This window comes from Delphinus delphis, chromosome 2 (genome assembly GCF_949987515.2).
Source record: "Delphinus delphis chromosome 2, mDelDel1.2, whole genome shotgun sequence".
In the NCBI taxonomy this organism is placed as follows: Eukaryota; Metazoa; Chordata; class Mammalia; order Artiodactyla; family Delphinidae; genus Delphinus; species Delphinus delphis.
In genome coordinates this window covers 10810501-10834995 of record NC_082684.1, presented here as the reverse complement: position 1 = coordinate 10834995, position 24495 = coordinate 10810501, and the positions used below count along the sequence as shown (strand labels likewise).

Here is a 24495-nt window from a genome sequence, read left to right as displayed (position 1 = left end):
CTAGTAAAAGTTCTACAGCAGCATATACACCTTCTGTCTCAGGGTTAACAAAGACTTCTGTGATTTCACTAACTGGTAAGTAGAAATCTGAGCTCTTCAAAAAATTGTTAAATTTAATAAAATATGATTTTCCTTAAATGGCCCATTTCTTTATTTCTAGATACAGTTTCCCTAAATTTATATCTTTATCCAATAGCAAAGAAATTAAACTTTTCCCTAGCAATTAAGAAGATGCTTAACAATACTATTTTGTTTTCACTGTGTCAAGAGTCAGTTCAATATTTGCAAAAGAGGAAAAGGACAAAATAAGGTAGGTTTTACCGTGGTCTGAAGACCTAATGAGGCATAGACTAAAAGTTTTTGCAATAATTTTTAAGGAAGTTAAAAACAGCAGGGCTTCACTGTGGATCATATGCTGCTAAACAGTTACAATATTATGTATTTGAAAGTTTATACCAGGGGTAAAGGGCCACATGATAAATATTTTGGGCTCTGTTGGCCAATTGGTTTCTGTCACAATTACTCAACTCTGGTGTGACAGAGTAAAAGCAGCCATAGACAGCACATAACAAGTAGGTATGGCCTTTATTGGGCACAATATTATTGTGTCTCAGGGAACAGGGAGGCCTGAGGCGGCGAGAGATGGGGGAATGGCCAGTAAGTGGAGCAATCAGAACAGACACAACATAAATTGACTAAGTTTGCCGTCTTTTTTTTTTTTTTTTTTTGACAAGTGTTCTTTTTTTAAGGGAACTTTATTTCTATTTATTTATTTATGGCTGTGTTGGGTCTTCCTTGCTGTGTGGGCTTTCTTTAGTTGCAGCGAGTGGGGGCTACTCTTCGTTGCAGCGCGCAGGCTTACTGTGGTGGCTTCTCTTGTTGCGGAGCACGGGCTCTAGGCACGCAGGCTTCAGTAGTTGTGGCACATGGGCTTCAGTAGTTGTGACATGTGGGCTTCAGTAGTTGTGGCTCACAGGCTCTAGAGCACAGACTCAGTAGCTGTGGTGCACTGGCTTAGCTGCTTCACGGCATGTGGGATCTTCCTGGACCAGGGCTCGAACCTGTGTCCCCTGCATTGGCAGGCGGATTCTTAACCACTGCACCACCAGGGGAGCCCAAGTTTTCCATCTTATGTGAGTGAGGTTTATGGTGCCACAAAACAATTGCAATAGTAACATCAAAGATCATGATCACAGACCACCATAAATATAATAATAATGAAACAGTTGGAAATATTGTAAGAATTATCAAAATCTGACACGAAGTGAGCAAATGCTGTTGGAAAAATGGTGCTGTTAGACTTGCTGGGTGCAGTGTTGCCACAAACCTTCAATTTATAAAAAGTGCATTTTCTGTTCTATCTGCAGTAAAGTGAAGAGCAATAAAACAAGGTAGGCTTGTGTATGATACGTAGATTCTAACACTTAACATCCAAAGCCTTAAATAAAAGCATGTCTCTCATAAGGGTAAATTATTTATTAAAATATTTGAAAAGTATTCTATCTTAAAATTTTGGTATTATTTTGGGGAGAGGGAATAGGTTGAATGAAATATCTCCTAGGTTTCTTGATTAGAAAAATGTGCTTATTACTTATTATTTATTACTTAATGAATTACAGACTGAGGAAAAAGTCACTATACAATTACATATCTGATCTACAAAGAGAAAATGGGAGCAAAATGTCTCTTAACAAATGTATTAAGTGTTCACAGAGAGAAGAGATTTTATTTACTTTTGTGGCTTAAGACGGGCTTTGGGATGATTATCATTTGAGGTGAACCTTAAGGTACGCTAGGATTTTGACAGGCAGAGATGGGTATGGAATACTGTCCCATGCAGAGGACCTGTCAGAAGCAAAAGCTGACTGTTGTGTCTTCAGGGAGCGACAGCAGGCTGTTTGGCTGGAGCCCGGAGAGGGTGTAGCGGGAGTAGTGTTAAATAAAATAAAGGTAAGGTCAAGTGTAGAGTGGAAGATCTAATTGATGCTTTTTACTTAAGGCGAATCCATCAGTCATCAACTGCAGCATTCCAAAGCTATGTGGGCACAACAGACTGGGGGAAATGTAAAGGGAATTCTAGTAAGGATTCAAGGAAACACATTGCAATGTATCCATTTTGGGTGGGTATGAAAATTAGTGGAACCCTTTGGAAGCAGTTTGGTCAGGTTCATCAAGAATCCTAGTTTTAAAAAATAGTCTATGCCTCAAAAAATCCCATTTCTAGTGATCCGTCATGAAGTATAAATAAAACACATAACGAGAAAAAATTTGTCACAGTGTTCCTCCTTGACATGATGTGATGAAGATGCTACTTTACCTCTTCTCATCCTCCCTCAAACCCGGATCCCTAGTCTAATTGTGAGAAAAGCATCAGACAAATTCCAGTAGGGGCACATCCTACAAACTATGTGACCAGTACCCCTAAAAACTGTTAAGGTCATCAAAAGCAAGGAAAGGCTAAGAAACTGTCCCAGCCAAGGAGAGCCTAAGGAGACCTGACAAGTAAGTGTACTGTGGTGCCCTGGATGGGATCCTGAGACAGAAACAGACATTGGGTGAGACTGACAGAATCCAAACACACTGTGGATTTTTGTTAATAATGATGTGTCACCACTGGCTCACTAATTGTACCAAGTATAGTATGTAAATGTAAGGTGTTAATAATAGGGGAACTAGGTGAAAGGGGTAGGTGGGAATTCTTCATACTCTCTTCTCAATTTTTCTGTAAATCTAATACTTCAAAAAATTGTCTATTTAAAGATAACATGTAAAATAACTTCAAAGATTTTAAATGCTTAGGGATAAATTTAATAAAACGTGTGCTAAATGCACACTCAGAACTTCCAAAATGTTGCTGAAAGAAGTTAAAGAAGACATAAATAAATGGAAAGCTGTACCGTGTTTATGGATTAGAAAACTTAATATTGTTATGATGTCAGTTCATTTTAAATGGAGCCAGAGATTCAGTGCAATCCGGATAAAAATTTTGACAGTCTTTTTGAAATTTACTGTGTATTCAAATTCATAGAGCTGAGTATTTTGAAAAAAATTAAAGTTAGAGAATGTCAGTTACCTGATTTCATCATTTACTACTACAGCTTCAGTACTCAAGACTGTGTGCCCTGCCCTGACATACATAGTCAGCTGAGTTTCAACAAAGGTGATGTGATTGTATTTTTTTAAATAATACCAGAACAATTGGATATCCATAAAAAACCCAAAGAACTGAACCTCAATTCTTATCTCACAACTGTACACAAAATTAACTCAAAATGTATTCTAAACTTAAGCATAAAAGCTAAAACTGACATTTCTGAAGAAAATATAGAAGGGAGTCTTTGTGATTTTGGAATTGACAAAAGTTTTTCCAAACCATAAAGAAAAAATTAACATATTGGACTTCATAAAAATGTAAAGTTTTAGCACTTTGAAATAGAGCATTAAAAAAATAAAAGGCAGGACACAGATTAGGAGAAAATACTCATATTACATATACCTGACAAAGGACTTGTATCCAGAATATACAAAGATCTTTTTTTTAAGTTGAAGTATAGTTGATTTACAATATTGTGTTAATTTCAGGTGCACAGCACAGCAATTCAGTTATACATATATTCTGCCTCAGGTCCTCTTTCCTTATAGGTTATTACAAAATACTGAGAATAGTTCCCTATGCTATACAGTAGTTGCTTGTTGGTTATCTATTTTATTATTTATATAGCAGGGTGTATATGTTAATCCCAACCTCCTAATTTATCCCTCCCCCCCTTTTCCCACCTTTCCCCTTTGGTAACCATAAGTTAGTTTTCTATGTCTGCGAGTCTCTTTCTACTTTGGAAATAAGTTCATTTGTATCTTGTTTTTTAGATTCCACATACAAGCAATATCATATGATATTTATCTTTCTTTGGCTTACTTCACTTATTATGATAATCTCTAGGTCCATCCATGTTGCTGCAAATGGCATTATTTTATTCTTTTTTATGGCTGAGTAATATTCTATATTCCACCACATCTCCTTTATCCATTCCTCTGTTGATGGACATTCAGGTTGCTTCCATGTCTTGGCTATTGTAAATAGTGCTGCAGTGAACATTGGGGTGCCTGTATCTTTTCGAATTACGGTTTTCTCTGGATATATGCCCAGGAGTGGGATTGCAGGATCATATGGTAGTTCTATTTTTAGTTTTAAGAATATACAAAGATCTTTAAAACAAATCAGGCAACTGATTTTAAAATGGGAAAAAATTTGAACACGCACTTCATGAAAGAAGATGTACAAATAAGTAAGTAAAAAGATGCATAAGATCAGTAACCATTAAGAAATGCAAATTAAAGCAATGAGTAACCCCCCCCCACACACACACACACAAGGAGATACCACTTCACACCCACTAGAATGACTAAAAAGACTCACAATATCAAGTATGTGTGAGGAGGTGGAGAAACTTTCCAGGACTCTCATATGTTGCTGTTGGAAATGCAAAATGGTCTAATCACTTTGGACAGCAGGTTGGCAGTTCCTTATGAAGTTAAATATACACTTACTATGTGATTCAGCAGTTCCATTCCAAGACTTTTACTGAAGGGAAATTAAAACATATGTCCATACACAGACTTGCACACAGTTGTCCATGGCAGCTCTATTTGTAATAGATTACCAATTTTTTGGAAAAAAAAATCATAATGTCTGTCAGTAGGAGAATGGATAGACAAATTTTGGCATGTCTGTGCAATGGGAATACCAGTCAGCAATAAAAAGGATGAAGTATTGATGTGGATGAATTGCAGCATAATTATGCTGCATGGAAGAAGGCAGACGAAAAAAGCATACATACTGTATGATTCCATTTATACAATATTCTATAAAATGCAAACTAATCTGTAGTGACAGGAGGCAGGTCCGTGGTTGCCTGGAGTGGGGGAGGGGGGTGGAGGAAGGGATGACAAGGAGGCGGAACAAACATCCAGCGATGGGTGTGTTCACTCTTGATTGTGGTGATGGCTTCATGGGTGTATACAGATGTCAGAACCTTAAATTCGTGCAATTTACTGTATATAAATTATACCTTAATAAAGTTGACTTTAAAAGAAGGGAAACAAAGTCAGTTATCATTAACCTTCTCTAAGGTTCACATCTCTCTAAGTATATTCCGTCTGGCTGACTGTACACGTATTACTTTCAGATGATTCATTCCGGACTCGTAATGCCGGCAGTGCTCCCAGTTCCTTTTCCTCTAATACTCCCCTGCCCAGCACCTCCCGAGGGACAGGTAACTCAGGTGATCCCAAGAGCAGTGGAAGTAAAGATACACAACCACGGAAGGCTACCTTGTAAGTAATCCAGTGATGTACTGCTAAGTGTTTTATTCTGTTCTTTTCTCAGTGTACTTTCCTTCCCACTTAAATACTTCTCCGAAGAATAGAAGATGTCTGTAATGAGGCAGTGTCATCAATTAAAAGGGATTATTATTATCACTGTTACATCGGATACTTTATATAAGATAATTTATATGTGGCAAAGACATTGTAACCTTAGGAAGTTGACAAGAAACTTTAAATGGTTCCCACTAATATCTGAGGTCTGTTTATTTTTCTGTGAAATATTTGCATTCAGGAAATTTAGCTCTGAGAAGACTCTGAGTGTAATTGCATTCGTTTAAACAAACTAGCTTAAGTACACAGCATTGAATCACCCAGTGCTCAGAGGGATGGGTGTAACTGATGCCACTTAAGAAATATTACTGCAGCATATAATCCAGAGTTGTGGGTCCAATAAGCGAGAGATTCTACAGACAACATTTGTTCCTTAAAGTTATAAAGGTCATAAAGGGCCTCTATTCTCCTTTTCCCCTTGTGGTTCCTTTTTATGCACCATTTGGATCTTGTTTGAATTGTCGAAGCCTTTGTTTCTTTTAGGTTAAACATTTAAGAGGGTAGTGCCAAAAAGAATCTCCGTGACGAGAGGTTGTATCCAGGTAGAAGTGATTCATCCAAAATACCCAAACTATAGTTACACGTGTCCTCTTTCATATGGGACACGTGAATCTTCTGATTAGAAGAGAATTTAAACAGGATTCAGACTTTCTTTTAAACATATTTCACTTAATTCATGAATATTTTCTATTATTAAGTTTCTGATGTGCATCTTTTTGCAGAAACTCCACACTGGAGTCCCATTTAGGAACTGAACTGTATTATAATTTGTTCAAAAATTTTAATTGGTCATTGGTGTATACAAATATAGATGTATTCAAAATTCATTCAGAACTTAGAAATACATTTATTGAATAGAGCTCAAGGAAAGAGTAGGACTACATAATAGAAAAAAGTAATAGTAAATAGAAAAAATAATGTTGATAGTACAGGTTAGTAGTATTAATACAGAAGATATTTTTATTTACAGAGAATCTCTTAGCCATATAATTATTGCTCTAATGATTATACTGTGGGAGTTCCATTTAAAGTCTCAAAATAGAGGCAGGACAGGGTAATGGTCTATGGAGAGCACGGAGCTGGAGCCTCACGCCCTGGTTCCCGTGGCAGTTCCAGTGAGCACTCTGGGCCTCGGTGTGCCCGCGAAATGACAGGGCAAGGCTCACAGTTCATCCTCTGAGGCGCCTTCCATTCTGGCATCCTGAAATCCTTCCTCTCGATCACCCTTGACCCTCTTCCTGTCAAAAGATTGCCCTGGAATTCTTCTATTGAAGAACACGTTTAATAACATCAGAATGCAATTCATTCTCTTTTCAACTTATCCTTCTAAATGCAGTAGGCATTTTTGATAAGTAAAGACCATTGAAGCCTAATATATTTATACTAGCTCTCCTTTATTTCAGATTACTATCTTTATCTGTTTTTTCGTTGTTGAGCATGTTTTTCCTTTTTATTGACTGAATTTTCTCTTGCTCGATATTTGTAATACATAATTATATAAATAATCATATAATCAGTTATATCTATAATTGATTGTTTTAAAAAATGCATCTAGAGACAAACACTCTGCTAACAAGTCACAGCAGTTTGTTTCTTCTTTCCTGAATATTCTGAAGAAGGAGGAATATTGGTATCGCAGCTGCTTTATCAGTGTGTAACTGAATCTGCAGGTCCACAACTCTCTCTCCATGTTACGTGGTTCTAATTCGGACTTTCTCATGTATGCACACCGCCACATAACTGAAATAGGTGATTGATATCTACATTGGTCATGTTTCTGTGGAGTATTATCCACCATTCAGTGCCATATCCAAATGAAAATCTATCCTTTTTTTCTTCAAATAAACCTATGAAGAGATTTCAGAAACTATTAATTATCTCAGTTTTTGCTGCTCAAAAAAATTCTATGCAATACATTCTCCAGCTTTACAGTATCGTGGAGATGACACATCTGGTATTTAGGAATATCAGTGTCTTAAAGGAAGTGCGGAATGCATCATATCTTATGTCTTTCAAGGCCAGACAATTGATATATTTTTAGGCTGTGTTAATTTCTGTTATGGTTATAGAAAGTGAAAAACGTAGGAAAAGTATGAATTGAACTGAATGCTATGTTAGATGCACATAGGATTTAGTAGTTAAAGGTTATTCCAAGTGATCTTTAATATGTAATTCACCGTTCTCACATATTAGGTTTATGCAAAGATTATATCTATTTCTTTACTTTGTAAGCATTATATGGATAAAAATTTTCATGTTTTGTTTTCTTTTTTTCTTTCCTTCTCCTTCTTCTCTCTCTCTTCTCTCTTTCATTCTTCTCTCTTTCTTTCCTCCTTTTGACAAAGAAAATCCAGAAAATCCAATCCTTAAATCATCTGCTTGAAGGAGGCAGAACAAAGACAACTGGAGATAACGTGATCGATGGACAAAAGCTAAAGCAATGGCTCGGGCTTTTTTTTTTTTTTTTAATGAATGGGAAAGAGACATACACAATGGCAGCTGGTGTTGTTAAACGTTCCATGTTTGAAATTATATTCCCTAGGAGGTATAATATATATTTCTTGAATAATAATGTGGTTACAGAATTCCAATGTTATAGTGAAGTGTAATGAAACACAACTTTAGGTATGTGCTTTAACTACTGCTACAGAAGAGATAAGTCTGCATTTATTTGTGCAGGAAACCATCTATTTAATTGTTCTAGAGTTTAGCATTTACAAATTGAAAGGTCCAAATCAACTGAAATTGCCCCGCCTAGGTAATCACTTGGAGGGGGACTTGGGAGTAAGAATGACACTGCATTTTCTCACAAATCTCCAAGCCCAGTTGAAAAGTCACAGTGTAACAGGGTACAAACAGCTGTCCGAAATTATATCAGTCCTATGATTGTGATGACAAGATGTTGTACCTCGACATTCCGAAATTAAAATTTGGCAATGAAAATTCTACAAAGATTTCTGATAACTTTTAGCTACAACTACCTTAAAAATAACAGATTGATGATTTCCTTTATTTCCTAGAAGAATTTATTTTATAAATACTTTGTTTACATTTTAGATTGTACTTGTCCTTACTGAATTAAAAATGATGACTCTAGTTTGAATCAGCTGTTACTCCAAGCTATCATGCTTAAGCTATGTCAACAGCATATATTTGTACTAATGCTAATATTTCCATCAACATTTGCCTGTGGAATATATTCAGTTCTTAATTTTAAAAATGTCAGTTCTTGAGATATACTGTATGAAGCTATTGTCAGCTTCTCTATTTCAAAATGCAATCAGCATATAACTATATTGTTATTAGAAAATATTTGTTTTTTTAAAATATACTGATGTATGATAAAGATGATCTAATTTGTGAATGCATATGCGTGTGGTTACTTTTTATAATGTGAAATAATGAATAATGAATTTACTCAAAATAAAACATAGGTTAATGAGATACCTGTGTTTGTGAAAAAAGTTTTAAATACTTTCCTGCAGTTTTTATTCTGTAATTAAAGACAGTTCATTCTTAAGTAATGAACAAGAAAAGCGCACGGACATCAACTATATATTACCCAGGGGACAGCTACTCAGTGTGAGGCTTTCATGCTGTTTGTTTCCCCCTTTCCTTACATATGGCCTCTTTTTTGGCTTTTTTTTTTTTTTTTTTTTTTTTTTTTGCGGTACGCGGGCCTCTCACCGCTGCGGCCTCTCCCGTTGCAGGGCACAGGCTCCGGATGCGCAGGCTCAGCAGCCATGGCTCACGGGCCCAGCCGCTCCGCGGCATGTGGGATCTTCCCGGACCGGGGCACGAACCCGTGTCCCCTGCATCGGCAGGCGGACTCTCAACCACTGCGCCACCAGGGAAGCCCTATTTTGGCTATTTTTAGTGATTCTTCATACCTTTCATTTAAGGACAGTCAGGTAAATGGAATTGTTCAACCATTCATTTTGTCAGTAATTAAAAATTGAGTAGGTATGAGAAGCTTGACAGTACTGGTTAATTCATGTATTCTTTGTGGATTTCATTTAACTATTTTAGTGACGTCTCCTACTAACATCACTAACGTGGAACTGAATACATTATGATCTAGGAGAGAGTATTGGGCGTATGTAATGGACCTCAGAACAGCGTCAGTTTTTCTAGTACTTTGATTCATAGTCCACGTTGACTCTGTTACTTAAAAGAATGGAGAATTTCAGTTTATTTGTTCAAAAATAAATTTAGCAGAGTTAGGAACTTTTTATTTTCCACCATGCATGTGGGAGAAGAGGAAAACAATTTGACGGAGAAAAGTCACTACTGCTTATAGAGCTCAGAAATCTACAGAAGTCAGCTGCAGTCTTAGGCACTAAATTATCAATTAAGACAGTCAATTAACGTTATGTTTGGAGGTTTCCCTTTTTTTCCACAGAACATGATAATTTCTAAAGTCACTGAAATATTTGTTAAAACTATACTTCCAAGGACAGATATGTAAAAACAGTAAGAAACAAATTGGTGACAGTTATGAGTATCCACATATATCTCGATTTACACTGGAAACAAGACTGATACTCTTATAACAGTTCTTCGTTTAACAACTTATCAAATAGTTCCTTTAAACCAGTTGTGTGACAAGGAAAGATCTCCCTCCATCTGTAGCTGCAGAGAAATAGGGACATCTCTATCTGTTAATTGTGGAAACTTGCAGTTTTAAGGACATGTTCCAAAATTTCACTAGTTAGCGTTATAAGCAAAAAAATAGACCTGTAGAATCAACTTTACTGGCAGAAATGGAGAAGGCAAAAAGCATTTTACTTAATACAGAGGAACATATAGAGCTTTTCTTCCATAACCTCATACACATTTAAAAGTCATTTCCGTTACTTGATTTCCTGAGCTTTACAAAGACACCTTATTCTGGAGGAGTAAGTCCATTTTGCCTGCAGTTAGTGGACATACGTGAAATATTTGAATTGAAATGGAACAGTCTCTTTAGCTTGGCCCTAGTGGTTTTACAGCGAAGGTGAAATGAATTCAATTAAGTCAGTAATCTGTTCTCAGTTGTTATATAGCATGTGTGTGAGAGAGTGAGAGAGAGAGAGAGAGAGAGAGAGAGAGAGAGTGTGTGTGTGTGTGTGTGTGTGTGTGTGTGTGTAGGAACAGTTTTTAAAACCTGACACTTAAATATAGTGAAGCATTGTTACAATGCTCAGAATTTTCCCCCTCAGCTGAAACCTTGAATTTTTTTGGAAGATTAAGTACCTTTTTCATTGGTCTGCATTTTTTCACCATGCATATATATTTAGAAAATCTGAAACCTACTGTCCTTGGAGCTTCTTCAAGCATATGTGGGGAAATATTAATATTTTATAGAGAATAGGGCCATTTTCTACCTTAAAGAGTAATGTCAGTTATCGTTGTTATGCCATTATTGTTTTGTGCAAATATGTGCAGAGATAAGGGGAGAGTTTGATATGTATGTTCTATGAATCCTTTGATAATAAGGAACCTTTTTTATAACTGGGTTTGGCCATATTTATTTCAGAGGGTATTGTGTTCTCATAGGCTTTCATTTTTAGATTTCATCTCTTAAAAATGGGTAATTTGAGCCCTCTTTTATTTCTCTTTCTGCTATGTTTCCATAAATGAACCTCATTAGTTGAATACTAACAACTCATTTAAGAATGCCAACTGAAGTTAGTCATCTATTTTTGTTTCTTTCTAGGCTCTAGAGTTGCCTGGCTTACCAATGTCAGCTAGTGCCCTTGGAAGGGAATACAGGAATAAACTCCTATCCAGGTTTTAGAATGATGAAGAGTTAGTCTCTAGACTGCTGCTTATTATTATTACCTATTCACATTAAGTACTATTTACATAACTCTGACTTATTGTAATAAGATGACTAATCAATACATTAATTTTAAGTATATTTAAATTGGATAACAAACAGATAAAAACCCAATTAGGCCGTTAGTCAACATAGTTGACATTCCAAGATTAGTTAACTCTATTCACGATTCTCTGAAATTACTCCTAAAATATTTTCTTGTCTATATAACAGAAAATGACTGGCTGAGAAAGTATTTGCTGTTTTTCTTTGAACCTTGGGACAAAGTCCATGCTTATATTCCGTCTAGCCACAGTGGGTAACTGAGAGGTGAGCACATGCTGCCTGTTGAAGTGGATGGACCCCATCAGATGTTGTAGACAGAAAGAAGAGTGAAATGGGCTTCGGAACTGGAGTCAGGAGAGGCAGGCTTCTGACTCTGCCATTGCTCCACTGGGTGACGTTTTCCTTCCTCTGAGGTGCCGTAGGCACAGTGCCTCAAGCCCACGATACTTTTAGGGGCCCATGAATATGTTTTACTTCTTGCAACAAGCAAGTTCCATGCTTTGACTGCACTGGTATAAGGACAGATATAACCCAGAGTATATTCATCTTTATACCAGTGCAGTCATAAAATATAATTTCTATTATACACACACATATATTTTATTTTTACAGAGGGAGGAGCCTGTGAAGACAAAAGTGCCTGGGGCCCACGAAAGCCATACTGCGGCCCTCTCTCTGGTTTCCCATTTCTTTGCTTTGTAAAACAAAGGTATTGAACTGGATGATCTGTGGCTCAGTTAACGGCTCCACGGAGTGGGTGGAGCCACATTGCAGCAGGACTGACCACGGCTAGTTTCTTCTAATTTTAGTCACCAAGAAATGATTCTATAGTAGGTTAAAAATAAAACACTAATTTGCATTAGGGAGAAGTAAAGAGAGCCAAGCTCATGACCCATGGAGAATGTGTACTTGTCTTCTTCCCAAAGGCTTCGTCTTGAAATAGAGTTTTGATCTACCATACTTTTAAGTCCAGATACCAAGATGGTCTTTAGTCAATAACAAAGGCTCTTAGAAACAGGCTTAAAATACCAGACAGCTTGTACAAACATCTCCTTAAGATAAGTTTGAATTTAATACGCAGATTTATCCAAGGATGGCTCAAACTAGCATCTGAGGACAAGGGCGCGACACCCAGTGCCAGTGTCCTGTGTAAGTTCAGACACCTCAGATCCAGCGTCTGCTGTGGCTCTAAGGACTCGCGCATGTCATCAATCACAGGAGAGTCGGATTCACCACCCTGCCCAGAAATAGCACGATTCTGGAGGTTTCTTCATAGATGATGAAGTGGAACGGCCGGTCCACTTTGATGATGGGAGGCATGGAATAAGCAGTGATTTCTGACAGGGTTCCCGCCACCGCCTCTGTTCCTTCTTCATCCACCTCAATCATCGCTCTTTGTAAAACCTGGAAAAGGAAATACATGGACGGCCGTTTGTGTGCCAGTGGAGGTGAGGGAATTAATTGAGCCCCTGGACATTCTGTGTTATTGTCCTACCCACGGGGCCATGCTCTCAGGATTTAGTGGTACAGCGCTCATCTGCGCAGAGGAATGGTCTGAGGTTGCCCCAGCGACTGCCTTAGAAGCCCACAAAATACCAGGAGACACCAGGAACCGATTGTGAAATTCATTCTGGGTAGGGACCCAGGGACTCTGTGGCTGGCCACTTCATGCACACATGCATCCAATGAACAAATACTTATTTAGCATGTACTTTGTGCTACTGATTTTTGAGCCGAGCTGGTGTTCCTCCTGGAAGGTTTTCAAGCCGCCTGGAACCCCTGAGAACTTTGACCTTCCTTCTGGCAGCCTAGGTAGGGGCAGGGCTGTGGTTAGTCTTCTGTAGCAGCTTCCCAGCACCTGGTACTGCTCTGAAGTGGTCCATGGGGTAAGCTCCTGGGTCCCTGAAGTCGTCCTGAACTCTGGTGGCCTGTATTTAGGCCACCTGTTGTGTCTGAGAGGCCCTTTTGTCCAGGAGCCTCATGTGATGTGAGTGACGGACCTGTATAATTATTATAAGAGGCGATAGTGATAGTAATCCCTACTGTTTTGTAGGGATATTTCAGACAGGGTTTCCACAAGGGGCGGGAAGTTAGCCAGATAACCTCTGGGGCTTTCTTTCATCTTTAAAGTGGTGCAGTTTCATGGAATTTTGAATGAATCTGTGAACCAGTTCCATTTTGGGATAAATTTCTCCTTGAGCACTGGGAGAGAAGAGAGAGCTCTACATAAGAGAGATTAAATTAGTTGAACAGATGTTTTAAAAAGTAGCTCCAAATTCTTAAAACATCCCACTTGGGTGCTGTTTCAATTCTTTTGGAATTTTAATCTAATTTTCTACTACAACTTGGCCTTTTATCAACGTTAAATGGTATGTGAAGATATTCGTTGGTTTGGGCCCCAGTGGAAGATCCTGACTTACCTTGGATACTTTAAGATTTCTTTCAGTAACTGAGAGATCACTCAAGTCAGCCCAGGGTGAGAAGATTCTTCTGATTCCCATCTGTTTCAGCAGCTCATGCATCTTATACTTCTGGTCTAACTTGAACTTTGGAAAGAAAACTTCCATTTTTCTGTGGTACAAGTACATATAATGGTGAACTGTAGACAAAAACCATAGATTCTGAACACTAAAAAGGTCACACTTTCTTTTAACCTTCCCCCAAGCTTATGCCCACTAACAAGTCTCCCTCCGTTGACTAGAGCTCATTCTGTTCTTCTGTAATGAATGGCCTGACTCAGAGGAGAGCTTCAGCTTCAGGGAACCAGCTTCATTGCCCAGCCAATGACTCGCATTCTCTTTAGCAAAGAATGCCACACTTTGTGTCCGTTTCCCTGGGTTTTAAAAACAACCCCAAACCAACCACACAGCTGCTGCCATCAGTCCTGCAGACTCCAGGCTGTTTTCAATGCCCAGATTACAGTGACCCCCCCAGGATTTTAGGAGAACCGTAAGAGTCGGGATGGACGAGGGGAGGGGAGTGAAGGGAATTTTCAACCCCCTACCTACCTTTAGCCAGAGAAACTCTGATATTATCTATTTTATATATATATATATATATATATATATATATATATAAAATATATATTCACACACAATGGAGTTTTTTGTTTAGAGAGATGAGTTCTGTGGCTCAAAAATGAAAAGAATGAAAACTACTAGTTGGTACTAAATTAGTCTTAAAGAAGTCCCAATGTCTTAATCTGTGAAGTACAGCCAAAATACCAATACCAATTTCACAGTGTTCTTCAGAGAAGTAAATGAAATTATATATGTTAAGCACCCAGAACGATGTCTCGTGTAGTTTCCTTTTGCTCCCTTCATCACCCCCCCCCCCCCTCTCTCTCTCCCTCTCTCTCTCATCCCTCTCTCTGTCTCTGTCTCTCTCTCTCTCGGAGCTGGGCCAGGCTGTCGGGCTGCAATATAACTGAGGACATGACATGCCTTGGAGACTGATTTATAAATGTATCCCCACAAACATTTGTTGAAGGCTTATTATGTTTGAGTCCTATGCTAGGTTCTAAGGATTTGAAGGAAAAGAAGAAGAATGAAGATAAAATGAAACTGAAGATCTTTAGCTGGACTCCTCTCTGTGCCAAATGCTGGAGTGACAGGATTCCGGAGGCATCGCCGTGGACTCCTTACTGGCGCTGCCTTCCCCCCACCCCAGTAGGTGGATAAATTTATTCCACAAGCATTTGCGACCCTGCTCTGTGCTTCCGACCCTGCTCTCTGCACGCGGCCCCCTGCCCCGGTCGTCTCAGCCAGTCTCATGGTTCCATTTATGTGCTGCTGACTCCCCAGCCTGGACCTCACCCTGCACTCCAGATCTAGCTGCCTTCCTGACATCTCCGCCTGGATGTCTAATAGGTATTTCTGATCCAGATGTTTCCGACTGAACTTTTGAACTTACCTCTCGGCGTGTTCCTCCTACGGTCTCCCCTTTTAGTAAATGGCAAATCCTTCCTTCCCGTTGCTAAGGCCAAAAACTTTGCCTTCACCTTTGACTTTCTTTCCCTCTCTGTCACCCACATCCAGTCCGTTAGCCAATCCCGTCACCTCCGGCTTCGTCACAGATCCAGGACTCCACTGCTCCTCGTTATTTCCACTGCTGCCACCTGCCGAGCATCCTGACCTCGGTGGCTACGCTGACCTCCTGGCTGGTCCCCTTGCCCCTCCCACATACCCCTAGTGTCTCTTCTCAGCACAGGCCGTACTGCTCCTCTGCTTGGCTCCAGTGGCTTCTGTCTCCCTTGGCAAAAGCCCAAGTCTTTTCCGGGGCCAGTAACGTACAGTCCCGGGTGACACCTGCTGGCTCCTCTGCGACCTCATCGGCTGCTGGAGCCTCACCGGCTGCCTCGCTCTTCCTGGAATCCAGTAAGCACAGTCCCGTCCCAGCACTTTCCCACTTCTGCCTGTACCTCTTCTCTCCCGCAGCGCACCCTCAGAATCCTCCTTCCTCTTAAGTGTTCGCTTACCGCTACCTTCTTGGCCAGGCCTTCCCTGGCCCCCACCTGCACCCCCCTGGTGCTCTCATCACTAGGACGTGAACTCCGCGAGGGCTAGCATCGTGCATGCGTCCCAGTGCCTGGCACGTGGGAGAAACTTGATAAGGGCTGGCCGAGTGAATGAACGAGCCAGGCGCTGGGATAGATGCTGATAGAGGGGGAAACAGGACAAACGCGGCCCCTGCCATCGGGGAGCCCGCAGCGGGCTGGGCTGGGACGGGCACAGAACGAAATTGTGGGTGCCCGTAGGGAGGGGCCCGCTGAGCTGGAGCAGGGCGACGAGGGAGCTGTACCTGGTTTTCATGTTCCTGAGCCACGTGTCCACCAAATCTGTGGTCAAGTAGTCCTCAAGGGCCAGGTGGTCACCTATCCTTCCCATGAGGACCACCAGCATGGTGGCATTTCCTCGGTAGGGCAGCTTGAGGACGTGGCAACGAAAATTCTTGTCAAAAGTGGAGGCAAACTTGCCTGCCCTGTACATCATGGGCACCTTGACTGCCTTGTACTTGTCCAGGTAGAAAGTGTCTGTCTCGGTGAGGACAGGGTCAAAAGGGGTCAGCCATTTCCCTGAACAGATAAGAAAGAAACTCGTTGCAGAAACCACCCTCCTCGAAAGCATCGTTCTTGCTAAAGTAATAAAGGGCCAGTGTTCTGTCCCCTTTTCTGCCCAGCTAGGAAAGCCATCCTTATCAGGTTTGTTTAGACCGCGGCCAAAATAAATTCCCCAAAGATCAGCCTTTCGCAGGCTTCTTTCCCAGCTGGCAAAACCTGGATCCATCCAGAGACCCTGTTGGAATCACACACAAAAGCACGGAGATATCTCCTAATGACCACCCCCCCGAGCCCCTCATTGTTCTGGACAAAACACTGGGTGTTTTGAGTGAACTTTTGTTCGAGTGAACAAAAGTCACTCATTCCAGCTGGAGCCCAAAGGACCCACCTCCTCCTTCTACACTCGCTCCCTTGGGGTTGGTTAGCTCCAGCCTAGAGAAGACTTCAGGCCTGTCCCCAGCCCTGGCTGCAGGAGGGGCCCTCTGACCGCCACTTGGTCTAGTGCACACCATGTGCAAACAGAGGCCACCGTGGCAAAATGATGACATTCCCGCACATCCTGTGCTCGGTGAGGCTCTGAGGGCAGGGGCCCCTGGCTGACAGAGAGCCACGTGACCCAGAGGAGGCTGCCAGCGTGTGGGCCCCTGACTCTACACACCGATGTCTGTCTGGCCTGGCTGACTGGAAGCATGTCCTCCTCCCGGGCTTTGCAAGTCCCCTAGAGTCACCTTCCTGCTACAACTGGGGCCACACCAGTCCAGTCCTCCACGAGAGAGGCAGGATGGGAAGGACCCGGGATGAGCGTGTCAGGAGGCCCTCGTCTGAGTTTGGCCTCTGCCGTTTATCGTGTGATCTCTCTGAGCCTCGGTGCATCTCTATGGTAGGTGGGAGTGTGCATTTTCTATATTGAGAATACGAGGACAAGGGACTTTGTCACTTGCCCCAGGACACAAAAGTAGAGCGTGAAAGAGCAAAGATGCAACCCTAAATCTCTCAGATGATATGCCTTTTTTTAAAAAAAATGACCCAGAGGGTTCCCCGTGTCAGAATGTCAGAGGAGAGCTGTGTAGACGTGCTTAGAAAACTTAAGCCCTGCAAGCACCTGGGCCCCCAGGGCAGGGGCATCAAGTGAAAACATTGTCTGGCACTGCGCCTGGTATGTCCTACATGCTCGATGTGTGTTTCACTCTGTTTGTAAAACCTGAGAACAGCATGTTCCTAGGAGATCATTTGGCGTCGACCATCCACAGGCCCAGCAGGAAAGGAAGAGACAGGCGGAGAGAGCCATGGCTCTGGGAGAGCAGAACAGTATCAAAGTACCTTTGAGCAAGATGTAATCCACAAGAATTAATTTGGTGTCAGGATTAATCTCATCAAAGAGTTTGGGGATTTTCCCCTGAGTCTCTTTGTTAATGTGATGATTCATGAGCCCTTTGGCCTGGGATGCGTTGCGAAAATTTATAGTCACACACTCCATATCGAAATACCTCTTGGAGAAATTGAGGAAGGTCTCTTTGACGTCAAAGTCCTCGTGGATGAAGGCGAAACTCCCCTGGGTCAGGCCCAGCTCTGGGTTGTGGGACAGGCTTTCTTGGAGCTGCTTGAAGAGGGCAGGCAGGCGCGGGGGCCGGGTCTGGTTCACTGCGGGCAGGGTCTGATTCAGGGCCTGCAGGCGGAGCCCCGTCTCCAGCTGGGCTCTGCTCTGTCCCCTGGCCCCCAGGGTCAAGGCTGCCATGGCCCAGGCCAGGCCGAGTGGGGAGAAGACCACGTTGCCGTCGTGCCTCATGGAGATCTTACGAAGCAGGCTGAACCCCAAGTTGGAGGTCTCCCCAGAGAGCTTCTGCCAGTCGGCTGTCAGCCAGGGGGGGCCCTCGTCCTCTTGCAGGACCCGCGCCCCCTCGCTGCTCTCGGTCTGGGCCCTGGGGGTTGGCAGAGTCTCCAGTCCTGCCTGGGCCTCTGGTGAGCGGAGACCAGGGGTGGAACCGGGTACCAGCCACACCTGGGCCAGGAGGCAGGGCAGCAGGAGGCTCAGCACCGCCTGCATCTGGGCAGCGTGGAGGCCCGGGAGGCTTCCCTTTGGCAACAAGGCTTCCTCGGGAGAAAAGAGGGCAGAGATTATTTTTAACGGCTGATACACACCTCCTCCCTGTGTCCTGGTACAGCTCCTCCAGGGACCCGCTTCCTCCCTGGGGGACGGGGCTTAGCTCCCCGAGCCTTGCCTCAGGGACACCCTGAGCAAGTTGGAGTCCCATTTGTCACCCGAGTGGGGGGCGCATTATTTCACAGGGTGAAACCGCCTCGGGTTTCCATCCAGGGCCGCGCCCTCGGGCAGCTCCTAGTCTCCCCCAGCTTTCCCCAGTCATCCCACTTCCTCCAGCGTGGTGGCAGGCAGCCAAGAAGAGGGGGATGGAAGAGGAGGCGGTCTGGGTGCCCGGCCTCGCTGGGTGCGGTCAGAGCAGCGGCCGGTGTCAGGAGGTCTTCCCAGGCTTTTACTGGTCTGCTTCGTTCACTGCCCTTGATCGCTAGACGATACGGCGGCAGCCCGTCCAAGCTGAGGTGCAGGGACCTGGACCCGGGGACATGTTTGCCTGGGGACTTGGAGGGTCTGGGCGGCCATCGGGGCAGGGCAGGGGGAAGTGCTGAGTTTGCCTGATCGGGTGGTGGGATTCCCCCCTGCGGCTCCCCTAGGGCACTCCACCCAGCCCTGGGGCCCAGTTACAGAACTCCTCTTAGGAGCTCCCGCCTTCACTCTCCCTGGAGCTCCCCAGCACAGAAACAGATAACAAGCTGACTCACCATGCGAGCCTGGGCTAACACTCCACTTTGGACGGTCTCATCTCATCCTCACTGTGACCTGTGAAGTGTGTCCTCCTCTCGCTGCCCCGAGGCTGCCTATTCTAGTGGGGCCAGCCTTCCAGCACAGGCAGTGGGTCTGCAAACGCCGCACTCGCCACCACTGCCCCCCATCTGGCCTCCCTCACATCCTTGGGCACTGAGCCTGGTTCCTGAGCACCTGTACAGTTTCCATCTGAATAAACTGTGCACTGGGCTGTGCCACCTGCCTGTCTCCACACACGGTTCCTGGTGCTCAGCTGACACCCCCAAGCCTGTGTTCCAGAGGCTGTCTGGAAGGTCACCAGGATGCATCCTCACCCTCTTCTGCCCACTGGACCCACTGCCCCAGTGCGCGCGGGGCAGGCGAGGCCGCAGACCTCACGGGAGCTCCCGTCAGCAGAGACCCTCATTCTCAGGCCACCTGTAGCAAAATGCGGCGACAAGGTGAGGTTCCCAGGCCTCTTCTCCCAGCCGCAGGGGGCTGTGTCCTCGCCTGTGCCTGCTACAAAGTGACCCCTGGCCCCAGGACTCAGTGCGTTGCTCTTTGCTTTTGCTCAAGGGCGCCATGGAATCTGGGGCCTCATTCCTTCCACAGCTTCAGTGGCGTGACCTTACTCAGTGAAATATTCCTGCTGTTTTCTAGCTGTCAGCATTTAGGAAACTCTGTCCGATTCTAGACAGCAAGCCTGCATTCAGTAGGTCACGCCGGCACTGCACATGCTGGGTGAGTACCTCCTAGAATGTACCAAACGCATCCAGGTTCTTGCCTTCATTATATCACAGGATATAGCACCCCTTTGTAAAGTAACCCCACAGCGGGACACTCCCAAACTCAGAATCACTTCTGTCTCTGACAGCCATCAGGAAATGATCCCAGCACAGCAACTAGATGTCACCCCTTCTGACTGCTAAGTCTTTCCTCAAAACTCCACCTTCAGTCTGGAGTGGCAGCCAGGGAATAACACTGGGCGGCCCTGCACACTGCTTACTCGGCAGTCCCATGCATCCCCTAGGGTCTTTGTCCATCTACAGAACGGTACAGAATCTGTGTGCAGGGGGCATCCCCTCAAACACCAGGGTACAGCCGAGGATGCCATGAGTGAAAAAGAACGGAGGACACCTGATTCAGAATGGAGTCAGGAAGCCATGCAGGGTGGGCGCTCACGCATTCCCGCTCATCTCAATCTTCACGATCAGCAGGAAGAAGGAAGCTTTCCACACACCTTAGTAACGGTGACCTGCCCACGCTTGCGGCCAAAAAGAAGCCACCATGACTCTGAACTCCCATTCTCCTCCAGTGAGCTTTGGTTCAAAACAACACTCCCCAGCTTCCTCCCTGAACCTAATAAAAGCCAACCTCGCCTTTGTCTCTTTGGGACTTGCCTATGGTTTGCCAAAGTTTGTTGGTCCCGAATTGCAATTCCTCTGCTATTCCTGAATCAATTCATCTTCGCTTAATCGTAACTGCCATTAATTTTGTTTAAGGATGATGCAAGGATGCAGCATCCTAAATAGAACCGGAGCAGTAAGAAATCAATCACTTACCCACCACTTCTCAGCCCTGAATAGAGCTGAAGCAGCAACTCTACCCCCAGATCTGGAAGCAGGGGAAAGTCTCTTGCCTGGGCAGACAGGTCCCTGGGAAGAAGGCCAGGGAGTTGTATGGGGTTGCACAGCGAGTGTGGCGGGCATGAAATCTCAAGCCTTAAAAGCCTCTTCCTGGGGCCTTCCTTGGTGGCGCAGTGGTTAAGACTCCATGCTCCCGATGCAGGGGCCTGGGTTCCATCCCTGGTCAGGGAACTAGATCCCACATGCATGCCACAGCTAAGAGTTCATGCCATAAGTAAGGAGCCTGCCTGCCACAACTAAGATCCAGTGCAACCAAATAAATATTTTTTAAAAATTAAAAAAAAAGAATCCCTTATGTTGAAAAAAAAAAAAAAAAAAAGCGTCTTCCTCTGGCCTCCTGCAGAGGAAGCCCCCTATGTCTACAACACGCCTCTTACCTCCCACCCGCACCCTATCCTGTCCGGGAATGAGGGCTCGGCACTGCCGAGGTTCCCACCCCCTTCCCTTGAAACCCGCTCAGAGAGGACAAGAAGGTCTTCTCTCCCCATCCCTCACTAGGCAGACACTGTGAAGGCCTCCCTTTAATCCGCTGCCTCTTACCAGTGAGGTGCCGCCAGGTGCCTGGGAAGGTCCTTCATTCAGGGCAAAGACAGAAGGTTAGGGCTTGCAGCCGAAGGCGTGCAGCAAATATTTGCTCTTCCAAAGTGTGATCCCCCGGGGGACTGTTACTGATTAACATCCTGCTTGGAGATGGTGGCATTTCTGGAAAAGCCAAGATGGAGAGGTAGGCTTCCCATAATCCCCAGCTGCCCCTGCTGGTCTCGGAGAGACAGCAGCGAGTGGTGGCCTGAAGCAGGATCTCAGTTCCCTGCCCAGGAACTGAACCTGGGCAGCCTGGGTGAAAAACCAGGAATCCTAGCCACTAGACCACCAGGGACTAGAGGCTAGAAGCAAGGGTCTCTTGCCCCATTTGAAAAATGAATTTCTCAAGGAGGCAAAAGCAGGTACAAAGTTTATTATCAGAGACACAGCATAACATGTGGGAGAGCACACAGAGAAACAGTTTATTTAAGACGGGAGCAAGGCAGAGATACGCACCTGGAGAGAAGGAGTGTGGACGCCCCCCCTAATGAGGACAGTGCAGTGAAGAGGTGATTCAAATCACTTATATAGGACAGCTCTTCCGGCTCTTTGTTTACCTGGTTTCTTTTTTCACACCTGCCCTGCCCTAGAACCCTCCCCAACAGGCGCGCACCGCTTTGTGCTAAGATGGATTCCAGCGCAGAGGCCTGTGGGTGCATGTCCACACTTAGTATGGGGTGGCTCCCCCTCCCTTTTGATTCCCAAGGAGCCTTCCTGCACATGCGCAGAAAGGGAGGTTTCCTTGACCTCAGGAGTGGTCATTTATCTCTTTTCTCCAGCAGAGCTCAGCTCCTGCCACTCACTTCGTCCTTGGAGTGTCTGGGGGAAAACAAAGCTTCAGTTTTACTCTGCTTGACAAACACCAGCTGTCCGGCCCAGGGGCCCATCCACCTCCTACCTCACTGCAGCCCTGACTCTGAGGGCAATTCCTCCACGAGAATCTGCATCTCAATCCAGGCAGTGCCCTAGTAAGATCCAGCTCCTTGCGGGATGCAGCTGCTACAGGCGCTGAACACCTCCTGTGAAGGGAGGGCTGGATCCCACAGAGGCCTCCTGGGTTCCCAACCCAAGGCTGTCGGGGGCGGGGCGGGGGCAGAGATGATGAGACCTGGTCCCCCCCTACCAAGGAACTTTCAGTCCAGTAGGAGAGACAGACCGGTAAACTACCACCAGCCATACGGAGCCTATTTCAAGGTCAACTTACAGCTTCACCAAGTTGGTGGACTTGTGAGACGAATCCTCAAATACCCAAAGGCGAGGCTAATGTAGACCCTTTAAGACAAAATCTCGCAGACCTATTAGACTCTCCTGTTTATAATATAAATATTTTATGTGCCTCTTACTACCCTGAAGTGAAATTTGTAGTTAATAGAACCTACCCACAAAAGTTAAAAAATAATAATAATGCTTTATAATATGGAGGGGAAAAAAGGAAACTATAAGAAAATAATGTTTCTTTTAGTATGTAAATGCTTTGGCATAACTACACTAGAAGAGGCAGTGATGCCATCAGATGTGGGACAAGTTGGAGAGTTCCCTATATCCTGCACACCTGTGTATTGGCCATTCCACTCTACAGCCAGAGTCACTTCCAGTGATGTGGTTTTCTGCAACGGTGAGTCATGCTCAGAGCCTGAAAAACAAAATATAAATCTTCCTCTGATTTGTCTTCATAGAAAGTTCAGTGGGAATTAAAACCTTGGGGGAAAATGGTGTTTTTATATGAAATAAAACACCCGTGGGACTGTGAGAGTCTAGACTCAGATCATTTATAAAATGGGTTTTCACCTGTATGGACTTGCAGTGGGACACTGGAGTCACGTGGGACCTGGGTCGCTTCACTGTGATGGACAGCATGTTCCAGTACGTCTGGCATCTCTGGCCCTCACTCACTAAGTGCCAACATCGCCCCTCCAAATCCTTGTGGAAATCAGAAGTGCCCCACCAAACTTCCAGAGTATTCCTTTGAGGCAGTTCCTGCTCTGTTGAGAATGACTGCCTGAAGAAGTCAAAGTGAGGGGAGGAGACGGACGAGGCTGGACGGCGGGGGTTCTTGGGTCAGACAGCACGGGAGTTGATCTCAGGGCGTCAGCGGCGAGAGGCGGCTTGAAGCGAGATCTTAGTTCCCTGCCCAGGAATTGAACCTGGGCCACCTGGGTGAAAACCAGGAATCCTAACTGCTAGACCACCAGGGGCTAGTGGCTAGGAGCAGAGCCCTGGCTCTTGTCTTCTTTGAAGACTCTGTGGCTGTAAAACAGGCACAGAGTTGATTAGAAGCACAGCACGTGTGGGGGAGCACACAGAGAGGCAGTTTGTTTAAGACAGAAGCAAAGCAAAGCTACACACCCAGAGAGGGGTATGGGCGTCCTCACTAACGGGTGCTAAAGTGGTTGTTTAAGTCGCTTACATAGGGGCCGTCTTCTGGGTCTTTGTTTTCCTTCGGCCAATCATCTTGCTTCATTTCCCACATCCGATCTGACCCAGGGCTTTATGCAATATGCGCGTGCGTCTTTTAGCCAAGATGGATTCCAGCACGAGGGTCTCTAGGAGATGGACACACATATTATGGGATAGTGACCCCTCCCTTTTTGACCTTTGAGAAACTTTTCTGTGCGTGTGCAGTCGGAGAGGTCTCCTTGACCTCAAGAATGAAAGATGCGGTCATGTTATCTTTTCACTCAAGCAGAGCTTAGCTCCTCTCAGCTCCTGCCATCCATTTTTTCCTTGATATGTCAGGGGGAGACAAGCTCCAAGTTGCTCAGCCTGACAAACTCCAGCTGCTGAGCCCAGGGGCCCTTCTACCCCCAGCTCAGTGTCAGCTTTGCCTTCGCATCCCTGGAGTTCTGCAGCTGAGTGGTGGCTGCAGTGGGCCGCCAGGAGGCAGGGGCTGCTTCCTCCCGGCTGGGGGAGTGTCAGCTCGGCCAGATGTCTGGGAGGAACCGGTGAGCATGGAGGCTGCGGAGCACAGCGTTCATGGGGGCTTCAGAGGTGCCATGAAGGTCATCGTGGAGCATTTGACCGTCTGGGATGATTTGAAAACTGCTGCCAGGGTTTCAGAAGTGGATCTTCAAAAGGATGGCAGCAGAAT

General features: G+C 44.5%; 2 protein-coding genes across 7 annotated transcripts in view; one reads left to right on the top strand and one right to left on the bottom strand.

Annotated features, from left to right (window-relative positions):
• The window catches only part of PPP4R4 (protein phosphatase 4 regulatory subunit 4), a 120116-nt gene extending 111243 nt beyond the window's left edge, over positions 1-8873 (top strand). The window contains exons 23-25 of the mRNA XM_060003329.1: positions 5-75; positions 5187-5334; positions 7782-8873. Of these exons, the coding sequence (XP_059859312.1) occupies positions 5-75; positions 5187-5334; positions 7782-7806 (244 nt within the window). The 3' untranslated portion in view covers positions 7807-8873. The remainder of the gene's footprint in view (positions 1-4; positions 76-5186; positions 5335-7781) is intronic.
• A 746-nt stretch (positions 8874-9619) lies between these two features.
• Positions 9620-21436, bottom strand: SERPINA10 (serpin family A member 10). 6 transcript variants are annotated; one of them, XM_060003987.1, is made up of 6 exons: positions 21366-21422; positions 20742-20834; positions 17682-18453; positions 16103-16376; positions 13723-13873; positions 9620-12706 (listed from the first exon to the last, which is right to left on the bottom strand). In XM_060003987.1, the coding sequence occupies exons 3-6, from the start codon at positions 18403-18405 to the stop codon at positions 12515-12517; spliced, it is 1341 nt and encodes a 446-aa protein (XP_059859970.1). In that variant the 5' UTR covers positions 18406-18453; positions 20742-20834; positions 21366-21422; the 3' UTR covers positions 9620-12514. The 6 variants fall into 6 exon arrangements, with proteins under 6 accessions (XP_059859970.1, XP_059859968.1, XP_059859966.1 ...); XM_060003985.1 differs by having other exon boundaries at positions 17682-18449; XM_060003983.1 differs by lacking the exon at positions 20742-20834 and having other exon boundaries at positions 17682-18449; positions 21366-21436.
• Between the last annotated feature and the right edge of the window lie 3059 nt (positions 21437-24495).